The 13,208-nt window shown below is 41.9% G+C and overlaps 1 protein-coding gene across 2 annotated transcripts in view; it reads left to right on the top strand.

Moving 5' to 3' along the window:
* Positions 1 to 13,208, top strand: part of STMN2 (stathmin 2) — a 42,326-nt gene that overhangs the window by 17,225 nt on the left and 11,893 nt on the right. Inside the window, exons 2-3 of one of the 2 annotated variants that reach the window (XM_009891882.1) lie at positions 9,797 to 9,892; positions 10,527 to 10,699. In XM_009891882.1, coding sequence (XP_009890184.1) covers positions 9,797 to 9,892; positions 10,527 to 10,699 — 269 coding nt within the window. Of the gene's footprint in view, positions 1 to 9,796; positions 9,897 to 10,497; positions 10,700 to 13,208 lie in introns of those variants that run through there. The other variant, XM_009891884.1, reaches the window with a different exon arrangement.

Here is a 13,208-nt window from a genome sequence, read left to right as displayed (position 1 = left end):
CTCCTATGAGGACAGGCTGAGAGCGTTGGGGTTGTTCAACCTGGAGCAGAGAAGGCTCTGGGGAGACCTTAAAGCAACCTGCCAGTACTTAAAGGGGGCCTACAGGAAAAATGGGGGGGACTCTTTATCAGAGAGTGTAGTGATAGGACAAGGGGTAATGTCTTCAGACTGTCAAAGGGTAAATTTAGAAGAGACATTAGGAAGACATTCTTCACTGTGAGGGTGGTGAGACAGTGGAACAAGTTGCCCAGAGCATTTGTGGGGGCCCCATCCCTGGAAGCGTTCAAGGCGGGGCTGGATGGGGCTTTGAGCAACCTGGTCTAGTGAGAGGTGTCCCTGCCCATGGCAGGGGGGGTGGGACTAGATGATCTTTAAAGTCCCTTCCAACTCTAACCATTCTATGATTCTAAGCAGAAAGCTGTAGGCACACTGCCATTGTGGTGACTGATATCTGCATGCCAGGGCCATCAGGGGAAAGCAGTCTCCTACAGGCTCTGCAACTTCTGTCCTTCCAAGCTGTAACTCACATTTCACTCCACACTTCTCTTGTTATGTCTTACAAGGACACTGAAGAAGTACCACCTCCTTTGCAAGTCCTTTCCTAGCGCTTCAGCCACCAGTGTGACCACAGGACCAAGCCAAGCACCACAGCTTTGCCCCCAGGAAATAGCATGGCTCAGGGGGCTTGTAAGCCACTTCTGAGAGAAGGATCATAAATTTGGGGGTTGTCTTGCTGCAGGGAGGTCCTGAAGCAAACTCTACTAGGCTGCTGTTATGGCAGGGTAGTACAGGTGGTAGCCCCAACCTCACAAATGCTGAGACAAGACAACCTTTACAGCAGACCTGGGGTGGGTGTGTTGAAGAGTCTCTGAGAAGCCTTCTACTTCTCTGGCATTTGCATTCCTGAAAGCCCTGCTTTTAGCCTGTATGGAGACTGAGATTCTGGTTCAGTGCTGCTTACCAGGGGGGATCTTCAAAGCCATGTTAGTGGAAATTTTTGAGTGAAATGTCTGGCTTTTTAAGCCATTTTATATTTAACCTGTCTCAGAAGTAAAAGAGTTTAACAGCTCTGTGTGCTAGTGAGAGAGTATGTGACAACTATTCAGGCATATGATGTGAAGGAAATACATTATACACAGTGAGCATTAACTCATGGAAAGCAAATCTGCCCATTCAGAAAATCCAGGCTTTAAGGTTTTGATCCTTAAATCATTCATATAAGACTCTGAGTGATAGCTCAGGGGACAGGGATTTTTCTTGAGAACAGGAAAATGAGTGATAGGATCAAACCCAGAATGATACTTGCAGAATCATTACTACTACTCTATCAGTAGTAAAGTAAACTGAAAGTAAAATTGAGGATTTTTCTATAAGACATGTCAGAGCAAAGCTTGCTACAATACCAATCAAGAGAGAGTGTTTTCCCCACATGCAAGTATGTAACAAAACCAACAACAGCTCTCAAGCAGGACAGGTAAGCCCAGGAAGGAGGGTTATTTTCTCCTGGTGCACATTCAGGAATATCTCTTTGGTTCACATCATTCCATAGCTGAATTTACACAGTCTTTTGTGCTTCCACAGAATACCGGAGGCAGAAGATAGCAGAATGGTTACTGGATGGGGCTGCCTTAAAGACTTGCAAACTATTGATGCTTACATGACTTTCACACTTAGGTGATAGTAGTATATCAGGAACCGTCTATGGCTGTGATGGCCTCTTGAGAAGGTCAGCATAAGTTCAGCATCTTAAACATCAGCATCCAGCCAAAGCATCTGATGAACAGAGATACAACTTCTCACTGAAAAAAAAAAAAAAAAATAAAAAAACAGTTGTTTTCAGTTAACCAGCAGGAAAAAAGCTGTCTTGGGAGTACTGTAGCCTTTGAGTTCATCCTCTCCATAGTCTTCCAAGTCTGGTTTAGTAGTTCACATCGTATCCTACATAAAAAGCTCTATGGGAAGAAAACTGGGGGAAGGGAGATGGGGTGTAGAGGTAGGTAGGGAAATATGGGGTGGATGCCTTGAAAAAATTGCAAAGGCAAGGCAGACCTTAAAGAAGGCAGTCTTCCCCGCAGTGGGAAAAAAAAATCTCTGGTGTCTTTGTTTTCACCTTGGCTGAAGTTCCCTGAAGTTCAAATGGATTTCAGGAGGGCCACAGACCTCTGTAATAGCATTGGGCTCTGTTGCCTTCCCCTCAATCCCAGAGGACTGTTGGAACTGAACTACCAAGAGCTTACTCACGCTGATGTGATGCACTGGCTCTCCAAAGGGTTGGCTCAGAAGAGAGAGTGCAGCATCTGGCTCTGCCACTGCTACGGACTAGTTTCTGCAGAGCTAGAGAAGGAGGAGAAACTTGCCCACAGATTTTTTGTCTGGTTTCTGTTCTTCCCATGTTTCTACCAGCATGCAGTGTCATGGGGCTATCGGGGCCCTGAGTGCCCTGATGGGCTCTGGACAGGCACTGGTCTGTATTCCTTCCACACTGGAAGGAAAAGTGTGTGTTTTCATTTCTGTAAACAGGCAGTACAATCTGGCCCAAGGGTCTCTAATAGTGACTATGGCAAAGCATCTGCATCACTGTTTGTTTCGAGTAACCATGACAAGATTTTTTTTTTTTTTCCAAATTCAAAAAATCTTCCATTACTTTGACAATACAGTTGCATTAGCCTGACAAAATAGTCCCATTAACTCATGTCACAGATGACCATAACAGTCAGGGTTCAGTAAATGGATTTTCTCATTGCTTCAGCAGTGAAAATTACATAAATTGAAATAATACAAAATAGTGACTTCACATCTTTACTTTCTGACATCAGAAAAAAAAGTGAACATACATTTGAATCCAATCACACACATTAAGTAAAAGTCATAGACATAGCATCTGGAGTAGCTCTTTTTAGTCCAAAAATCCATAGTCATGATCAGTGATTAAGCTGTAAATTTAGGGGCAATTTTCAGTCAGACATGTGCCGCCCTCTAATCTGCATGTTTGCATGTGTTTGCATCTACACACCGTAGATGCAAGAAAATCATTATTGGGCAGTCTTGCATAAGCAAACAGCTGCTTGTGTATTCCTTGGGATGGGTTTTCCAGCCAGATCCTGTGCTGTGACCTGAACTATTCTGTAGAAGTGGCACTCAAGGGCTTGCATTGGAGGACAGGGTTCATTGGTACAATTTGGCATAATCTTAACAGGAAGCTGAAGGGTCAGATCTGTTGCCTGCATCTTTCTTTGTGTTTTGAAAAACTGATGCTACAGTGCTCCCTGATTTCACTGCCACCTTGTGCTTTTATGAATGACACTAATGCTCGATTCCATCCCAAAACATTTTAAAGCTGTTTGTTAAAAGGATCTCATGTTGGAGAGAATAAAATTGCTAATAATTCTGACAAACCCCAGGTAGCTTTAGTGACCTCAGAACGGTCATGAGGGTTACAGAAATTAAGGACTAAAGCTACTTTTTAAAACTCTCAGTTGCCACAAAATTGGATTAGATCTGTCCAAGTTCATTCTTTCTCTTTTTCTGGACATATGGTAGGAAATGCTAGAGACACTGTTGACAGAGGAACCACAATAATTCACAATTTCTTTGCCTCATTGTCTGTTTCTTGTTTCCTTTTCATAGTACCTGCTCCCTCTATGGTCTAGGTACAGAAATATCACAAAATTCAGGGGCATGGAACATGACAAAAACTCTGTATTTGTCTCTATATTAAACTGCACTGCAGTATATGAAGAGTGTGGTTTGAAAGACTTTGTCACGAAAGAATCGCCCCAGGTGAGTGAGGGTCCCCTGTCACCTTTCCCAGCAGTGAAACAGGTGAGCACTGTGGGGCGTTAAAGAAGCAGTTCTGACCAGCTCATCTCAAATGCCTTTGCTTTGAGCCCATGAGCTGTTAGTGCAATTTAAAGCAACCTTATTTTTCTTGGGGAAACTGGAAAAGCACACAGGTACGTAAGGCTGCAAGATGGGCTCACACCAAATACTCTGTTGAGCAGTGTTTTGCATTCAGAGATACAGTCACAAAATAAGCCCCACCTGCATGAACCACCAAAATGAGATGTCACTCATGACTTGGCAAAAGGGATGGATAAGAAGTATTCACTGCAGGGGCTTTTGTTTTCATTCCCTCCATCACTGGTGACTCTGTAAGCCTATAAACGTCCTCAGGTTTTCTTACAACAGAGGGAGATTCATTGGCCTTAAGACAATGTATTTAATTTCTTTTAGACATCTCTCTTGGAATGGGACCAATCACTCTCTGGTGGTGCTTATCTCTCCATTGACTAAAAAGAAAGCTTTCGTGACTGCTGCAAACTAGCTGTCTTAAATGTCAGATGACCAGCATTAATTAAAGTGAATCCCAGACTCATACATCTCAGATGAATGCCAAAAATTACATGATATGCAGAATACCTATCACTCATGCCCCATCGTGAGTTTTACTTCCCCAAGTCCCATGTCCCAGTCCCAATCCCATTTCACCACTTTACCAGCACTCATCATGCAGTTTTCTTTAAATACCCCACCAGCTATGGGGAAGCAATTACGGTTACGATCATATAACACCATTTCATTTGACAGAAAAGGATGCAGCAGACTAGTAAAATGGATTATAAAAAACAATTACTGGCCAACAGAGTGTGCCTGTTGGTGTTTACAAAATGACATGGCTTTTTGTGACTTAAAGCATTGTCTTGACAAACCAAAAACTCTAGCACCCCAAAGGGAGCATTAACAAAGTGAAATTTGTGACAAACTGCTTTATCAATAACGTCCATGAGAAATCGATGTAAAGGACAGCTGTGGTAGGTCTTCTGTACCTTGTGTTTCATGTCACTTAATCTTACTTTTCACTCCTGCGGTCTCTTCCAAAGTAGGAAACAAAGTGAGATTTCAGTTCAGTCTCAGAAAGCTGACTGTCTCACAGACACCTGGCAAGGGCACATGGGGCTGAGCTGTGTTACGAGTTGCACATTTTGACCACGGGCAATGTGCCAGTTTCTGTTTCCTTCCAGGTGTGCAGAACTTCAAGAACTGATTGGCTAGTGGGACTTGAAGTGTCAAAAATCAGTAACACTTATGATATGCAGACTGGATTCAATAAAGCAAAAGGCATCAACAGATTTGCCTTCATCAGATGTTAATTATGAGTAACATTTACACTTATCTCTCTGCTTTCATGTGTTAAAAATAGTCTTGCTTATGAATAATGGTCTCTGCTGTGACACAGCAATCTGTCCTAGCTGTGCTTTGCCAAGGAACAAAATGTGACCCAAGTTGCCCATGGCCCGCCAGTCAGGACAGATTTTCATTTTACAATGTAAACTGTAAAAAATTCCTTATAGCTATTGAATTACAGATGAGAACAGACAGGGTAGTTTTACCAGTGTTTTCCCTAATATTCCTATTTATCCCAGCAACAAGTAAGTGGTTGTTCACTTCTAATAGCAGCCATAGCACTCTTCCTTATTAGTTTCACTCAATGGGCAAGTGAGCTGCAGGACTGGTGGTGGACTAATTTTCTCACTTTAGTGGAGGACTATGGGATGTATCTGAATAAGCATATTAATTGAGATCGGGAGAGCACTTTCGAAGAGAATCATCAAAACACTCCATCTGACTGATCATGCTTTGGTTCACATTGCAGAGCAATCTCGGAGTGCACAAACTGGTTTACTTGATAGATAATGAAACTGGAAGATGTGCGTTAGTAGTACATCTACTGTGCTCCAGGCCCTAATGGTTGTTCAGACCATAGGACCAAACTAGTGAAAAGAAAAGACTCCCAAAATATATGCAGCATGGGCATAGACTCCTTAGAATTGTTTCCCTCCAGAGATCCAGTCCTGCTGCGCTTCCCTGCTTGCTCGTGCAGAAGCAGCACTGGCACCCCTGAAAGCCTCCAGGAGATCTTACCTGGACCAGCAAGTAAACAGCCCACAAAGAAAGAGCATGGAAATGTTCACCCAACACAGGGAGTGGTTTCACAGTTTCTAAAAATAGACGCTGAAAAGAATGCCTGAATTTTGAGAAAATGGTGAGATTGGCTTAAAACAATGATATTAAGGTGCATTTGGGACTCATTCAGAAAAAAAAAATTATGTATCCTTGAGTTTCAAAGCTATCTGAGTTTCCTCTCTGAAGCTGTCAAAGCTTTTAGGGGGCGTTAGATAATATTTCTAAGGCTTTCTCTGCAACTCTGAATGTGAGGATTTATTTAAAAAAAAAGTAGATAAGCTTCAGAAATTAAGACCTGTAAATACTAGGATAGTCACAGCAAAAATGCAAGAATTGCTAATACTGAAATCCCTTCTGGTCTTAGCAAAAATCAGTGCTCCACTCTTGCCCAGATATGAAGGTTTTAATGCATCTAAACATATAAATCTTGCTGCATTTAACTAAGAAGATTCTGTTGCTGTCATTTGTCAACATTGTTCTTTCCTAGCAATTTCCCTATCAAAGCTTTTGTAGTGTTAGGATTACCATCATTTACTTTCCTTCATTTAACTTGCACAGTTAATGGAGTGGTATGTACCCTACATGACTGCACAAAGAGCTGTATAATTAGCAAGCCAGTTGAAACACATTTGGAAAATAAACTTTGTTGCAATCACTGCTTATCTTCAAGGATTTTTCAAAGCTCCTCTATAAGGCAGATAATTTTTGTGCCTATTTCAGTTAACACAAGAGGTCCTGTGCAAATTGCAAAATGCCGTGCTGTTGGCCTTCTAGCCTAAGTGTGCTGCTTTTTAATAGGAAAATGTTTCTTTTTGAGAGAACAGGCTTCCATGGCTAAAACACTAACTCTTTGGGATTTGGAAAAGCACAGTTATCTCCCTGTTTAACCTGTGTGACATGGGCCAGCCGCTCTAATCAGACCGCTAACTGGACTAACTACTAACTGGACTAACTGCTAACTGGACTCACATGTTTCTTTTTGAGAGAACAGGCTTCCATGGCTAAAACACTAACTCTTTGGGATTTGGAAAAGCACAGTTATCTCCCTGTTTAACCTGTGTGACATGGGCCAGCCGCTCTAATCAGACCGCTAACTGGACTAACTACTAACTGGACTAACTGCTAACTGGACTCACATTACTGCTCTTTTTTTTTTTTTTTTTTTTTTTTTTTTTTTTTTTTATGTATGGCATTTTAAGGAAAGGACAGCTGAGCAAAGCAGGGCTCCTGCTACTCAGTGCTGCCAAATAAGCTGTTCTTTGCCTAGTCAAGGGAGATGAGTCACAGTGCTGATATTGGATGCCTGAGGAGGTCCTTCAGTTCCTTCAAGGTCCTCAGCCCTCAGATCTCCAACAGGAGAAGCAGTACTTGTCAACACATCAGGAATACCATACACTACACACTCTCCCAATGACCACCCCAGGCAGAGCAGGACTCCTTCTCATGCTCTCCTGTATCATCCACGAGTTGTTTGGTTCCCAGGGTTGCAGCAGCCTCCAGAACTTGCTGTGAGTACTCAAGACAAGTTCCAACTATGGTTGAAGGACTTTCTAGAGCAAGTGGAGACTAAATCAATACCATGAAGAAAGAAAATGTAATGCTTATAAAGCATGGAAAGTCATCCTAATTCTGTTAGTGGCCAGAATGAAATAAGACAATCATTTTGCCAGTGTGCCTTCAGTGCAGTTATTGTGCTGAAAGGAAAGAGAGCTGAGCACGTTCTTATCTTTCTCCAGCCATGTTTTGCAGATGACAAGCTGGGAGAACAAACACCTTTTTCTAATAGCTTTAAATGCTCTTAGAAAACAAAACACATTCAAAGTCAATCAAAGATAAAAAAACAGTAACAAAGGCCCCAAAAGGCAGGATTCCTAGGACACTGCGTTGCACGCCTCTTTCTATAAAGCTATTTCAGCGTATACAGCAGTGATTCAGCAGGCCTTGTACAAGAACACTGAGCTTTCAGCTTCTGTCATCAACGGCCACGTCTTTAACACGCAACCTGTAGAGAAAACACATTTTCTCTATTCTCAGCAGCGTCCCAGGCAGCCCGCGTGGTCTGCTGTGCGCCCGCTCCACAGCCTCCCTGCTGAAAAGGGTGCAGTTTTGGTGGTGCGGGCACCTGACCGGGCAAGCCCTCCTCAAAGCACAGCCTGGAAAACCACACCTGTGCTCTTAGAATTATGCATGAGGTTAAATGCTTTGCTGGATGGAGGCTGAAATGAACACATCACTATGTTTGACTATTAACAGATGTCAGTTGGACGTGATTTGCATCTTCAGAGGATTTTTGAGTTATTCCTTGCAAGTTGGTACTTATGTTTCAAACCAAAAAACTTGTCAAGTCGAAGCTTCCTTGACAACCTCAATTCACAGAAAGCAAACTCTTCAGTACACTCTTGACCTGAGATGCCAGCTTTCACCAATGGTTTCCAAAAAGCTCTATGTCCTTTAGGCGGGTTATTTAGTGTCCATTATTAGAGACCTCCAAGCAAAACTTATAAGATTAATTAATCATCCACTGGCAGTCAGAAATCCATTCCTGAACTGATGGATCATTCAACCACCACCATTTTGAGCAGCACCCAAAGGCTGTCAAGCCCTCATCAACCTCAGAGGTCTTTCTGAGTAGGAAAAACAAATTCAAAAAGCACAGAAGCATCCATGAGAAAGGTTGAATGACAATTTCATGTGTATCCACAATTTGAAGATCAAAGGGCTGTCTGGTTTTCCTTGAGTAACATCAAGGATTCATTTGGTCTAATCTGTCAAGCACAATACTTTCAGCCGTAGTTATATTTTAAGCCATGTTTTCACATGCTGGCAGCAAATGTGTGTCTGCCTCTAGATATGATTTTGATAGTAGCAGGGATTTGTGTGTGCCAAGATGAATTTTGAAGCATCTCCCCCCTCAACATACATACTTCATGCAGTGTGGGCAGTGGCTAGGGTATTGCCCGGGGACTCAGGAACTGGCTCTAGTCTCAGCTCTGTTGTTGACCTGCCAAGCGACAAGATACAATACTATTTTCTGACTTACAGATGATAGCAATTTGAAAGGGTGAGCGCAGAACATTGTATAATGTTTAGATATTGGTATCACCATTTCTAGACCAACTCCTGCTTGGTCCATGATTGGGGCCTATAGGCATTGCAAAGTCAGTAAAGGTAACACCATAAAGGTAAATTACAAGGGTGTTTATTGCATCAGCTGATATACAGTAGACCTGAATATGGAAGCAATGTATATTGGCCAGTAAGTGAGGAAGGAAAAGCTTTGTTTCAAGTAGTTATGCATATTAAGGACATTATGCAAAGGATTAGATAAATGTATCCTCATTTCTGGTTTTATTTTTAATTATCTGGTTGACATTTTCATTTGTAACAGATAATGTTTTTAGCATCTGCCTATGGCAACACATGGGCAGCGTTTCAGAGCTGTTCTCAATTGCATTTGGATACATCAGAGAATTGGTAAGAGCTTCATTTCTCTCCACCTGCCAGGAGAGAGTGGAGTCATGGCACTCTTCCAATGCTAAATACATTTCCTGGTAGCTAGATTACCTTTCCATAAACCAGAAAGGACTGTGTGCATTACACCCAAGACTGAGGTTGTATAGATCAGAAGCAGTCCCTGCAGTGCTGAGCATCTCATGTGTGATTTGATAAAGGCTCAATGTTCAGAAGAAATAGTTGAAAGTAAATATTCTGGAGAAATCTGCCAGGTGGGTGATGGAGCAGATTTGCTGGTCCCCAGCCAGTCACTTCAGTCAGGGATTCACTAAGGAGGAGGTGGGGAAGTGAAGCATGCTAACAAGGTCTCTCATTTCAGCTTACAAGGAAAAGATGAAGGAGCTGTCCATGCTCTCTCTGATCTGCTCCTGTTTTTACCCTGAACCTCGCAACATGAACATCTATAAATATGATGGTGAGTGACTTTCACTGGAAATCATCCTGCAGGCCAGATAATGTGCTACTGCTGGGAAATGACTCAGTTCATCGTCCCAGTCCATAATGTTAGTCAGTGGATGCTTTGCTGATTTAACAATTCATTTGCTGGTTTTGGCTATTACCTTCTATTGATTGTGTATTACCCATGATGCTGGATATTGCTCCTAATAGCAGCTAACTGAACTCTTAAAGCTAGCCCTCTCATACTGAGCCATACTTTTCCTATTACCCATTTGAAAATTACAGCTCTTCACAGCAGACATAATTCCCAAAGAAACCAAGAAAAGATGAAAGCGTGCTTAAAAAATTAATCAGCTTGGGCACTGCTCGAAGGGGGTGTGAAATGACACAGAACCCCAATAAGCTTCCAAAACTGCTGTATGTTTTTATCTTTATCAGATTAAGGTATAATTAAGCTATTACAGATAAAATGGAATGTACTTCTGAGAACACTTTTCAGCCCATAATCTGCCATTGCATTTAAAATGCCCAAGGCAAAGATGCTAAATCTTTTGTCTGTGCTTCCGATCCTACACTAACGTCTGTACTGCTTCTCTTCTCAGTACCAGTGAGGTATTGAAGGGCTTACCATTTCTCACTTTATTGTACAGACATGGAAGTGAAACAAATCAACAAACGTGCCTCGGGCCAGGCCTTTGAACTGATCCTAAAGCCGCCATCTCCGGTCTCAGAAGCGCCACGAACTTTAGCTTCTCCAAAGAAGAAAGAACTGTCTCTTGAGGAGATCCAGAAAAAGCTGGAGGCTGCAGAGGAGAGGAGAAAGGTATCTTTCCTTAAAAAAAGTGCTAGTAGTGTACAGAATAACAGCTGAGTTTTCTGTCCATTGGTACATTTTCCATTGCCATCACTGACTCACAGTGGCCTGCAGGGACAAAAATTATTAACATGTTTAAAGAAACAAATGAGTTTATTTCCTTTCGGCAGCTTGCAAACAAACCTCACTGGTTTTGATGCTTAGGAAGTATGCATCACAAAATAGGGATAGGTTTGGACAGGAGGCCCAAGTGGGTTCAAATATGCATGCTTACTGTGTGAGCATAAGTGGTTCATTCAGGTTGTCTATGACAGTTACTGAAAACTAATGCAATTCTTCTGGTCTCTAAGTTTAAGAGATGGATGTGCAATTCAAACAGCTACTCTCTGGGTTACCAGATCTTGACTCCTTGTAGTGTCCATGGAAATTACTCACAAAGCCTGCCTCAGACAGCTAAAACGTCTTATTTATGCAGTATGGAGGCACGTCAGCCCTGAACAAAGAGCGTTATGGATCATTCACCCCATGCTTGGATGAAGACACTAGCACAGCACAGCTACTAAGGAGAGGCATTTCTAGCAGTCAGTCTTAATAGTGCTGGAAGTTGGCCTTGTATGGTTAGCTGAGCTAGCTCAGAGAAGGTAAAAGGCCAAATTCCAGCTCAGGTAAGTTGGAGGATGAGAGGCAAAGTCAATGAGAGACTCACTATTGCCAGCCTGAATTGCCAGTGTGAAAATTAGCAGTGTTCTGTACGGGCCCAGTGTTGATGCTGTGTTGCACCATTTCAGGAAGGTCATGGCTGGCTGCAATGGCCACAGAAAACTCAAGATATGGTAATATAGTGTCCTGGTTAATCCATGTTTCCTCTTGCTATGGAACAAAAGAATAGCCACAGAAGCCTCAGGAGCTACAGAAGAACTTTCTGTGTCCTTCAGCCAGGCAATCAATGTTATTTTGTGCCAAATCTGCCTGTACCAGTTAAACTGTAGTTAGAAACCTCTTCCACCTGCTCATGGAGTCCCTGGTAGAGTGTATCTGAAAATGAAACAAGCTTAGATGTCTCTAAGCCTTTCATTATCTCTTAAGCAATGTGATTTGTTTCTAAAACTGATGTTTACAGGATCGTTTCCAGATATGGACAAAAATGTATACACAAGTACAGAAAGGACAGCAAATATGCCACAGACAGCACATGGAGCAGCTCCAACAAAAGCAGCTCCATTCTCCTTTCACTTCTCTCAGATCAGATCAGGCTCGCCTCCAAGAAAACCAATGGAGTGGTTACCCTGGTGTATGGTGAGAAGTCCATTGAAGTCAGTATATCTGGCTTGCTGACAGGTGCTTTAAACCTGGCCCTCAGTTTTGATTTGCGGTGAAACCTGACTATTCTGTACCTCACTAAATTGAACAATTATTTCAGGTGAACACTGAAGTGTTGCCACATTTGCCATTTCTGCTGCCTCACTAACACGACTGTGCTTCTAATGCACACACATTAGCACTATCGCTTCTTTCAAAGAAATACTTCTGCCAGAGTATTCGTTTCAGTAAAAGGACATGACTGTATGTGAAAGGAATATGCACCAGCACCTGCCCAGAAGTATGAGCTTTCACACACCCAAATGACGATATGCCCCAAAGACTCAATCTTTGAAGTGCCTCTGTACCGAGTACAAGTACTCGAGTAAAGATATGGACACAGAATGCAATAGCAGCAATTAAAAATCCTAATATTATGCATGCACTTAGTGGGAAATAGAAATTGAATGTCCCAGAGATTTCATTTCATTGATTTCATTACTGTTCATTTCTTCCTAAAGAAAAAGTCATTATGCAATAAACTGGCAGTCAGTGGTAACAGTACAGACACCTGCCATTTCTTCCCCTCGGTACTATATTCATTTTGAATGAACATATAATCGAGCTATTTTAGTAGACAAGATCCTCCACATTAGCATTGCATCAGAAATTGCTGGGACAGGAACAAAGAACAGAGCAGAAAACTTCATTACCTCACTGTTAAAATCCCTGGTGCTCCCACATCTCAACTATTGCCTTCATTTTTGGCCTGAAAAAGAGTATATTGCAGAGAAAGATAAAAAAGTAATCAGAGGAACAGAACATCTTCCATAAGAAGATAAATTAAATAGTCCACGTTTAAGCTGGGAAAGAGGCAACAGATGGAAGATAAGATAGAAGTCTACAAAGTCATGAATGGTAACGAGAAGATGAATAAGAGCAATTATATTCTGTTTCACACGAGAAGAAACACTCAATGAAATAATCAGACAGCAATTTCAAAACAGAGAGAGGGAATCACCTTTTCATGCATTGTTTAATTAAGCTGTATTTGTTATCACAGACTATTTAGAGATTATTAAAATATTATTTATTTCAAAAAGATAATGGAAAAATGGATAGAGCCCCGCCTTGTAGCAAGTGATTATATGGATGCAACCTCTGGCTCCGGAAATATGTAACCTGGTGACTGCTGAAAGCTAGGAAGGTATATATATAC

The sequence above is a fragment of the Charadrius vociferus genome, unplaced genomic scaffold, assembly GCF_000708025.1.
Source record: "Charadrius vociferus isolate BGI_N301 unplaced genomic scaffold, ASM70802v2 scaffold15, whole genome shotgun sequence".
In the NCBI taxonomy this organism is placed as follows: Eukaryota; Metazoa; Chordata; class Aves; order Charadriiformes; family Charadriidae; genus Charadrius; species Charadrius vociferus.
This window is presented reverse-complemented; position numbering and strand designations above follow the sequence as displayed.